Below are 11,423 nucleotides of genomic sequence, written 5' to 3'. Positions count from 1 at the left end.
GCCCACACCCCAGTGTTAAATCAACTTGTGATGCTCTCACGACCACGCAGAGAGGCTGTCGTTGGCCCACTATCTGAGGGTCACTTAAACTCACTAATAAAGACTTATTCTTCACTATACCTCGTCAATCCTCCCAGCCCCACTGACCCTCTTCTCGCCTGTCCTCCTCTGACCGGTAGAGGTCGCAGCCTAGCAGTTGCTGAGTGGACGGGAACGCATGGATGGATCAGAGCGCTCCCACATGACAAAGCTACAGCGCGTCTGGAAACGAGGAACGGAGAGCGGGCGTTTTGGGAGAAACCGTAGACAAGATCATTTCTTCACCTGCAGCACGCCCGGCTTGTTTCGCTGTCAAACAACTACACTGTTTAGCTTCCTAGTTTCAGAGATTACTGAGGCGGGCATCTGTCTTTTCTTTCCCCCCTCTTTCCAAGTGAACTTTATAGGGATGTTATATATGAGAGCATCAGCGTGCAGTTAGGGCCGAAGTAACTGTAGGACGGATATAAAGACTGAACATCTTCTCGTACTACTTTTTTGTTCGGTTTGATACACAAAAGAAAAAAAAAGAGAGGGAGAGAGACGTGTGTGAGTGAGTGTGTGTGAGTGTGTGTGTGTGCAGGAGAGAGAGAAGTCGCACAGGTTTTTTTTTTGGGAGCTACGTTTTCATGCCGTCAGTCTTGCGGACTCTGAGATGGACGTCAGATTTTATCCAGCTCCCCCTTCAAGCGTGGGTTCATGTACGCTACCGACTGACTCCGGTTTGGACTATTACCATTCCAACAAGGTAAACGTTTACGGTTACTTTAGTCGGTCAGATGTGCAGCCATAAGTTTCATGATGTATATTGAATACGCATGGTGGCAGACGGGTCGTATTTTTTCAGGCACGCTGTTTGAAGACCTCTAGTGACAAGTGCTGCACTTTTGGTTCCCTCGGGATCAGTGAGTGACAGGCTGCATTTCCCCGTCAACTTCGTTGTATTTCTTTAATGTATTTGGACTCATAAACTTTGCTAAAAAGGACACCTGCTTTGAGATCGTGCACGTGAGGTGGCGTTTAATTTCAAATCGCTTGTGTGTTAGTGTGAATAAACTGGGGCTGCGTTGTGCTGTGGATGTCCTGTGAGCAGAGTTGGAGCGCACCACTTTATCTGGCGCACCGGAGGAGCTGGTGATTGCTTTCAACAACCAAAACTGACAAATGGACAAAATGAACGTGTGCATTTTTTCTTGTCTTCTAATATATATAGACCGCCAGAATGTTTTCTATATGATCTAAATGCTTCAGAATTAACTGCGGAAATACACTTTCCAGCTACTTTACAGGGCCAGTGCACTATTATTCCGAAATACAATTATCAGCATTGCGTTGAAATATGAGAGCATGCTATGCGTATTGGTTAAGACTATACATGTTGCAGCGTGATTTGGCATTTTCGTCTGTTTTATTTTGCATTATTGCTCGGTAAGATACTTTCCATTAGTACTAATCACTAGTATATTTTGGCATGCTTGGTTATCAACACCTGTATGGACAAAAATTCAACCACATCATTGTGCGCATAATAACTTTTTAGAAATGATTATTCGCCTTTGCCTTTAAAAGAAGCCTTCCGTGTTTGGTTAAAGTTTGATTATTATATTAGCTTTTGTGTTTACATTAACACTGATAAGAAGTGCTGGAAAAATTAACTGCGTTGTACGCACGATTCAGTAGTAAAAGAAGCGTTTATTGAACAACTTGAAGTGCTAACACCTGTCATGGATTATCTATCTCTGAAAACAGGCTCTTCGAAAGAAAGGAAAGAAAAGGCTGCATCTGCAGTAGTGCGTTTTGGATTTTCCAATTCCTTCTTGAATTATGTGGTTATTGATATCCTGTTGATGTTGGGCCTACAGTAAAGAGAGAAGCTTTTTACTCTTGCACTCTGTCCATGGTGGACACCATTGCAGATTCTTTTCCTTGCAGAAAAATGTTTGGCATCTACAAGTGAGAAATGTACATACAGACCTACTTAATAGTCCAAGGTTACAAGTTGCAAGTAATGAGCCAAGTTTCTTTTACTGCGGTGGTCAAGGTAAAACTTGTGTAAACATTTACCAGTAACTACTGAGCAGAACTAGAAGAAGGCAGTATACCCCCAGCCATTCACATTGGTTTGCTTGCCTTAGCACCTGGAAGAAAGCCAGCAGGCAGTTAGCTTTTGCTGATGACAAAGTGAAACATTATAGCTCAGTACAATATTTGAATTGTTAATCTAGCCTGTTCATGCACACAGTCACCTGTATGTATACATGTCCAACACATGCGGTTAGCTGCCCGTGGACACACTCTTCGACACCAACACTCACATACTTGGAGAGAGATTTGAATCACAATACGCGAATGGTTTACAAGGATTGCAGTTATTCCTCAACTCCTGACTCACTGGGACATCAACATCAGTCTTTAAAATCCAAATGAAGTGTTCATAGTTATAGCTCGATTTTGTTTTACATGTTAATTTAGTCTATCACTAGAAGCAGAATTCAGGTAGAAGTACTTTTGTAATCTTTTTGTGATTTTGAAAAAGTTGTATAATTGTGTGTGTGTGTGCGGTTAGCTAAACACATATACTGTAGGCAGACAGAGTAGCTGCAGATGTGCTATCTACTGAAGATCACAGTAGGACCTTGTTGTTTCTGACTGAGGCTGCGTCCCAGCTCTTGTAGTATTAACACAATGAACTGTATTGGTTATCATGATTCAGCAAGCGTAGAGGCTGTTGGCCCGGTAAGGAGCAGGTTTGAGTTTCAAGGACAGAATCATATAACATTGTCATTACTAAAGTAACAGCTGTGACCATGATGTAAAGCGACACATTATCTGCACTGTACTCCTGCTTCTACACGTAACTGTTGAATAATGATACAGGATCTTTATAAGACATTTTTGGCAATAGTTCATCTTACTGGCGCCTTGAATTCACAAGTATGGAGTTGACCTGCTGGAGTGGCTCAGTATTAGAAGCACCGCAGCTGTTTAATGCCACTTCAATCAGCAAGTGAGGAAGCTGATTTCTTTTTTTCTTAAAGTCAGATTCACAAGACAGTTAGTCATTGCTGTTGATATTTTTTTTTTTTTAATTTTTCCATGGTAAATTGCAAACATAATTCTAAGCAATGTTAAGAGCTGCATGTTTTCAAATAGGCACAAAACTCCCAAACGTGGCCTCCTGAAGACATTCACACCGATATATATATATATATATACAGCTTGTTTGACAATCACTCGTGTAATTATGCATTACAGTACAGTATTAAATACACCAACCAGGAAGTGCACATAATACAAAGTGGGACAGTTCACATATAAAAAAGTGTATGGCTTCCTGTTCTAGTGGTGTAAAGTCAAATCTATTTCTGAGGGTGACTGTTAAGCTTTGTGTGAATGACTGTAAATTGTGTGCACACACAATGATCAGATCTCTACTCTATTTTTCTACTTTTTTTTTAGAAATCAGAAGCAGAGGAAGGAAAGATTGTTAATGTAATGCTTTTATTCAGGGACAGGTTGTTAAAACAGATGCAATAAAACATTCTTGCAGCACAGATTGCCTTCAGGAAGGTTACAGTGCTCAGTTTTTGTTAAAATATGTTACATGAGCTAACTTCCAGGAACCTCATCATAGGTGTTTTCATTATTTGGCCTTTTCTTCTGTGTTATAAATGGGATGGGCAGAATACAGTGTAGTCAGTATATATAGCTAGCACTGCAACCTAAATACTGTAGTCACTGTGTTAAATCAACACCTCTTTAAAACAACTGTAAGAACTAAAACTGAGCACTGTAATCTGAAGGTAGGATTTATTGCATGACTGATGACTACATTAATGCTAACAAACTGACAAGAGAATGTAAGCATCACCCAAATATTTAATCAGAAGGTTATGCTTTAGTTTTGTTTTTCAGTCAAGTTCACGCTCAAAAACCAAAAGGATAAAGATATTCTTTAAAACCGTTATGATGATTCTCTGCAATTCATTGTAAAAACAACCTGTGCGCCCGTATTTCAGAACAATGCAAAGAACAACACATGAGAAAAGCATCGATTTGTGTTTTGTTAAGAACCCCACGGCTCTGTTGCTCTTCTCAACTCCATCCAACTTGCATTGTCCTGCACTTGCACAATCACTGTGAGTCATCTTTACTTTTCGCCCAAGATTTCTCCTAATCTTTTTGAAGCCTCTCTGTATCTTTCCTCGCTGAGTGGGAGGCTTGTTTGTTCAGCGTACACTCAGCTGTGTATACCAGCGCTGAAGGCCACTTCTTCGCAAATGCCTGTTTTAGTGGGAGACTATTTGTCAAATGCATTATGACTTGTGCATACCCCGAGGCAGAATCACTCCGGTGAAATGAAGTTGGATAGATTACTGTAGATGTTCCACTTTCCCCTCATCCCTTTTCCCTCTAACAACACAGTGCCCAAGAGGGAGCCTCTCATGTAATTATACTGTAGTTATACTGTAGGTTTATAATTCGATGGTTTGCAGATGTTACTCTTTACATAGTTGCAGTCTGTTCCAACTCACTATCAGTTATTTAGAGATTTTATTTAGGACTAAATGCGTGCACGTGTGCGTATATTTGCATGCGTGCAAAGTGCAAATCTAATTGCTAAAACACTTTGAGGTGAGCTGTATGTATGAAACAGGTTTTAAGGTATACCTCATTTATACATTTATCTTATGTTTAATCTTATGCCCTATTTTATATCACTACACGAATACACATTACCATTAGCTGACATTCATCCACTCGAAAAGCAATGAGGCCAGCTTTTGCAGAGCACGTACCACCCCTTTTTAAGTGGTCCGTTCCATTTCCAGTGCTATCCAAATCACTGTATTAGTCACAGGATACTTCAAAGTATGGACAGGCAAAAATATTTTCCATTTGAATTCTCAGAATGTGATTTTTTTCCCCCTCTTGAAAACATGACAGTAATAGAAACAGAAATAAGAAGAGTTATTTCAGCAGTACCTCATTCTGTACACAGAGCGAAGTTAATTACATGGAGGCAAGCATTCTTGGGTCGACAGCATGGACTTGGGGTTTTTCATTGTGCCCATTCATAACATTCTGCTGACTGGCCAGTCCGAGTTGCAATATCCCAACTATTCTCACTGGGAAAATGTTAACCCATGCATGGCTCGCATGCACACCAGAGGGAAAAATGCAGTCTGTGTTGCTGGAACTACGAGTGGCGAGTTTGCTGTTATAATGCAGTTACTTGCAGTCGGCACATGGAATTAAGGCTATGTTTTGGATTTAAAAATCACTAAACTGTCTTTATTGTAAAGTTCTCTTGTTTTATTATTTGAATTTTTTATTTTTTGGTCTAACCACTTCCTGGCTGTATTCATAATGAAGTCTTTCTGTCTCCCCACATCCCCACCCCCACCCCCCTCGCTGTGTCTAACTTCTTCTCTCATTTACCTTCCCAGCAGCAATGTCAAAAGGTTATGGAGGGAAGCTGGATCGCCTGGGGCTGATTGTGTCTTTGAGTTAATGATAAGTAGCTACAGTGTTATTCTCTGGAGCAGTGGGGCTTAGATTGTGTTGTGTGCATGGACTGTTACAGTAGGAGTGTGAGGGTTTTGTTTTGAAACACAATAAAGCGCGATGGAGGTACGACTGCATTTTTCATCTGAGTTAAATCCAAAAGTGTGTTACACGCAGAACCCAAGCTTCCTCGTTTGGCTTCATGTCTGTTTAGCTATGTTTCTATGTTACAGTATAGTTGCATCACAAGAAAAAGCCCCAATCTCGCCACATCAGTGATACTGTAGTTTCTATTCTATAGCTGTATCTGCCTTGGATTTCATGGGGTATTTTAAGGACAGCTATTGTCTGTACAGAGAGCAAATAAGGGGATACAGCTATCCATTACAGGGATTTACCACGATGGACTCGAGTTTAACCTACAAGATAGAGAAGTCAACCAGACTCACAGCACTCCAGTGCTCTGTACTTTATAATCTAGACCAGACATGACTCAGAGCTACTAGAGGTGTTAAGAGGGTCATAAGTCATGTATGGCTGAAAATAGATTCTATAGTTTATCCTGCCTCGTTATCTACTTAATCACCGAGGTCCATAGAAACAGGCTATTTATGTTGATGATTGATTATATTACCAAGAATTGAATCATGACAGTGTATTTTTTAAACTCCTCCCAATATACTTTAGAGATATACTATTGCATTTCGAGTAATTTCTGCGCTGTTATCAGCCTGTAATCTATCATTCAGTAAGTTTATCAGCAGACTGCTTTTAGAGTGAGGCTGATATTAAGTTTTCAGCCTGGGTGACGTGCATGACAAGCTGTAAGTTACTGCGAAACACAGCCGCATCATAAGGTGTCAGAGTAATTTCAATCTTGACGTTGATTACGAAGTGAATCGGCCGAGCCCCGGTTCAACTCGTGCCCCTCATTAAATCACATTAACCCTAATTATCGTCACAGCCCCTTGAAACCAAAATACAACAGTCAGGCTTGACTCTTGGCTCCTCAGCTGGCTGTTGGGTGTGTGCATCATGCACTTGTGACTTGTGTAAAGTCAAGTCCAGTGTGGCAAGGCATTTTAAACTGTCTTCACCTCAGGAGGCCACTGGTTTCTCAGTAGCAATTGCCTTGACTGGCTGTCTCTCCCCCCCTATCACCTCCCTCCTGCAGCCCAGTTTCCTTGTGCTGTTTTATATTCACTTCTTGATTGGTTGGGGGATGGGTGGTGGAATAGCATTTGAGAGGTTAGCTGGTTAGTGAAGGGAGGGGGGAAGAAGGTTGGTGTGTGCATAAAGAAAGAGAAGGGTCTGTAGGTGGAGGGAAACTGGAGAGAGATTTTTAGGGGTACTTTATTTTTCAGCTCGCCATTGAGTCTGTAATGTCATTCAACGATGTGGAAACCAAAATGAGCCTTGCCACCAGATGTGTTCCAGTCCAGATAGCGACTTGAAAGACAGACGTTTATTGTTTTAGTGCATTTGGTGTGGTTCAAACCCAAACTGCATGAAATGCTGATTGATGGATTTCACTAAAGAATGTCTGTGCGTGTGTGTGCGTGTGTGTGTGAGAGGGAAGCAAAAAGAGGGAGAAAGATCTCCTTTATCTGATTTATTTAACTATTTCTGTGCCCTGTTCTTTGCTCACTGTGCTGACGGGAAGGGAAAGCTGACAGTATTTCAGTGTGCTACAGTAGCATTTCAGAGCAGATTCATCTGCTTTCCATCAGCACTGCAGAAAAAGAAATACAACCCTTGATTCATTCTTTGTTGAACTTGAAGGCTCATTCTTTAAGTCGAGTTGCACTTTTATGTCTGTTGAGTGAGGTCTCTGTATTTCTGTAGACAAAACAAATGTAACATGCTTCAGCAGAGATAAGTATGGCAAACATAGTAGTGAGTGTCATAAAAGCTGTTGCGTAGAAGGCTTTTTATTATAAAAAATGAGCCATTAGTAACTTTTGATCTCTTGCTGTGCAAATGTATGTTTTTGGTTCGCCAATAGCAACAGCCAAACTTGTTGCTGACATTTAGCAGCATCCACATGCATGTGGTTTAGACTTCAGGTCAGGAAGTGCGTAGTTCAGTTTTTCGTTGCTACAGTTTTAGAATCCCAACTGTGAATAGCATGTTCCTAATTATCATACAATAAAATTTGGGTTGTTCCCATTGTTTTATGATTAAGGAATCAGCATGCCAACATGGATGCAACAAAGACAAAACATTTTCATTGTGCTGAAATGCTACAATTCCCCCAGCAAGAAAGCTGATCTTCATTAGGATAATTGCTTCATTTCATTCATAAACAAATAGACCACAAAGTGATTATTCTAGATGCTGGAGATTATGAGCACAGTTATTGGACTTGGCAGATTTGTGTAAAGCAGGCTTTGGTACATAAATTAGCGTAACCATTGTACGAGAAAACCATATCAACATTTCAAATAAGCACAGACGGATCTCATCATCTCTCACTTTCACACTCGCCACTCTCCAAACGTCTTAGAGTTCATCCACTAATTTGTTTTTCATTTCATCTCTATAGGAATGTTGTGTTATAGCATATGTTTTGGTACTGTCGTGACTTTTTTGCCAGTAAAGGCTGTAGCTGAAATGGTGGAAGACTAAGGCTGATGGGCAGGAAATGAAACACCAAGGAGAAGAAAGAGTAAAAGGAGAATGGGTAAGAGCGATTTGGGGGATCTTGAGAGGTCAGAGCGTGCAAATGATGACAGAACAGGTCTAGATGTGGTGTTTCTAACATCCTTAGTTTAGTCTGTTAAGGCTCCAAATCGCTATTTAATGGATTGATTCGATTTTTTTTCTTGCTTTTTTGTTAGATGGTAAATTATCACTGTTGACTCAGTGCTGGTTGTAATAAAGATTTGTTGTGTTAATGGAGACAGGAACAGGAAAGTCAGGAAGAATGTACTTTTTAGAGTTGGCCAATGGTTTATTCGTTGGCGTTATAGTCCTCCTTTCTCCTTCTGATGGGTGTTTCTTTAGAAAAGGTCAGCAAGAATGGCACGATCCAACAGATTCCATAGGCTAAATGTATAAAAACACTTATAAACAGAGTGTCAAAGAATGCAGCTGTCGGGTTCGCAAGCCTAGGCAAACACGAACAGTTGTCTTAGCTTCCTGAGGCATGTCCTGTGCAAACAGAACTAGAGACGGCTGGTTCAGGTCCACACTCAAAGACCACAGGACCACTGAGAGACACTCAAAGACATACACTCTCTTGCAAGTAGACGTTCTTGCATGCAGTCACATCACACAAATAAACACAAGTGCAAATGTGAGCTCATAGACCACAGAAATGTGTTGTTATGTAGCAACATTTCAAGCCACAGATCACTGTAACTGATACTATGAGCAGCTTAGCATTAGCAGCTGATGTGCGATCACTGTTATTATATTCAAATGATTTGTAGTAAAATGTATCCAAAAGACAGTCTTTTAAATTTGTTTTTAAAAACCTTTGACTTGTCAGTAAATCATTACTGAGTCACTTATGGGTTGCACCGGAAGTTAGTCAGCTGGTTAGACCACCAGCGATTGGTCGTCCACCATGTGCCATTTGTTTCTGTGCCTCCCTGAGCCAAGTGTGTGTGAGATTCCCCTCCCTATCACTACAAACCCACAGTGCCCCCAAGGCCTCTTTTTGCCTCTGTCTTGTAAACCACCTCTGGCACTTTTGGGCTTTGTTCATAATGTTTTCATTGTAGTATTGCCTCACTTTCCAGGAATTATATTCTCTGTGTGTTGATAGCCTGACTTTGCTACCCAATCATTTTCAGTGACAATTTTATGTAGTAAAAACACTTAATCTTACACAGGAGCCACCCTGTAGTAAAATGCAGATGCATTTCTCAAGTAGTGCCAAGTCTTATTTGGCATTGCTTATATACTTGCTTTTAATATATGTACTATATAATAGATTAAATAAATAGATAACAGATTTACATTTATGAAAGTTTTTTAACCTTAGCTTATTTTTGATCTACAGTAGCTGTTTATGTCTGAGTACTCTGATGTGTTGGTGCAGCTGAGACTGAGTGTGTTCACAGTGCAAACGCGGCATTGCTGGCACTCCTGGTTTCACTTAATCTTTGACACAAAGGCACTTGCTTGTGGCTGGGATCTCAGACAGATTTAGTGACAGAGAAAGCGAGCTAAGGAGAGAGAGACCTCTGGTTAAGTGAGCGTAGATATCATTAAAAAAATTGCTTAAATTACTTTATATTTATTATTTGAGTATCTCCATTCACAGCAAATGGAAAATATGTTTCTATTTGTTATTTATGTAATTCTTGAAGATTGCTGGCAATTATTTGACAAACTAAGGAAAACATAGCATAGCAGGTCTGATACCATGCCAGGTACTTTGGTCACCTCAGGACCTTTTTCTCAGTTGTAGAGTACACAGACATCCGCAGATACCGCCAGTGTGATGATTTATTTGCCTGCCATTTTGTAATTACCCAGGGGGTAGAATAGAAAACATCTCTGAGATTATAGTTTCTCTAAGCATTCAAAAAAATAAAAAAAACATGATAATAATAAAAAAAATAATTCCCAAGAGACTTTAAATAATTTGCCAGTAAGCTCTTTTAAGGCATCTTTTGATGTTTAATCAAGGGCTGAAACATTAATTGGAAATGTTTTCAGCATCGCTGCAGTGATGAAAATAAAAAACAAAAACTATCTGAAACATTTTTAAAAGAAAAAAATATCTGAATCCAAATTGTCTTGTTATCTCGCGTTGTATTTGTAATTACTGTTGTTGTGTTGGTTTTTGTTGTTGTTTAACTTTACCTCTTGGCACCGTAGGCTGTTGTTTACAGAAACTTGCATCCTTAGATGCAGAATTATTGCATTCTGATAAGTAATTAATGAAAAAAGAGTCTTTTTGAATCTGGCTGGAGGAATTGATCCAAAATGGAAATAGCCACCTCCCATCGTACTTTCCCCAGGATATGCTGACATCATTCATGGGTTAATCACCGTATTTTTGGCAGGAGGAAGGTGTCAGTTCTTTTAGGTATACACCATCTAGTGTTATTTTAATTGACTTCAGGAGAAACTGTATCAAGACGTGCTGATGAAGTTACAAATTGGCTAAAGCGTCTCGTTCTGAGCGCCAGATCTCCTTGTTCCTTTTGGTTTGGTTTGTTGTACTTTCTGCTGCTCAGCATAATGATGAGGGTGGAAGAGTGGAAGATTTCAATTACTCCAAGAAAGTCAAGGAGGCTGTTGAAGTTTGAAAAATACAACATGAGCTGGTTGCTCTGTGGAGATTGTGCCCATTTGGAATGTAATTAAATTGGTTTGGCTGCTTGCCAGTGAAAAAATACATTTCTTTTTTTTTTTCTCTTTGCAAATGAAAATGTATAGAGTGTTTTGCTGAAAAATACCTGGAGGGAACAGTAAGCTGTTGAATATTTGTAATACAGCTTGCATTGTGCAGTTGAAATGAGTTTTGAGATGAGTTATCCGTTGTGGTTTCCCCTTTGACATTTCAAAGGTATGCAGCTTTTGAACCATGGATTTACTGTAATCTATTTTTTTCTATTATTGATGTGTGGTTGAGTTATAAAGTGTAGATTGGCTTCTCTGCCATTTCACTAGCTTTGCCATATCAGAAACCACAAGGCCACTGAGCAGCAGCAGACTTTGTAATAATGTTATATATACATGGTGACATGTGAAGCAGAGTTGTTGGTCCCAGTCAACACAGGACACTGTGCAAAACTGGTGTTTACTTTACACAAACACTCCTAGTAGGCTTCACAAAGTAATCAGTCTGTGGTGAAAGAGATATTTCCGAATTGCATAATTTGAACATGATAAGCACATAAATATGCTGTGAAATT

At 39.9% G+C, this 11,423-nt stretch overlaps 1 protein-coding gene across 3 annotated transcripts in view; it reads left to right on the top strand.

The window, feature by feature from the left end:
- The first annotated feature begins 606 nt into the window (after positions 1-606).
- The window catches only part of tox2 (TOX high mobility group box family member 2), an 84,942-nt gene continuing 74,125 nt past the window's right edge, over positions 607-11,423 (top strand). The window contains exon 1 of one of the 3 annotated variants that reach the window (XM_005740011.1): positions 607-787. In XM_005740011.1, the coding sequence (XP_005740068.1) occupies positions 695-787 (93 nt within the window). In that variant the 5' untranslated portion in view covers positions 607-694. Of the gene's footprint in view, positions 788-866; positions 945-1,182; positions 1,219-11,423 lie in introns of those variants that run through there. The other 2 variants (XM_013912663.1, XM_013912662.1) reach the window with 2 other exon arrangements.

This window comes from Pundamilia nyererei, unplaced genomic scaffold (genome assembly GCF_000239375.1).
Source record: "Pundamilia nyererei isolate P.nyererei 1_Seehausen unplaced genomic scaffold, PunNye1.0 scaffold00096, whole genome shotgun sequence".
Taxonomy (NCBI): Eukaryota; Metazoa; Chordata; class Actinopteri; order Cichliformes; family Cichlidae; genus Pundamilia; species Pundamilia nyererei.
Note: the sequence above shows the minus strand (reverse complement) of the source record. Positions and strands in the feature narration are given on the sequence as shown.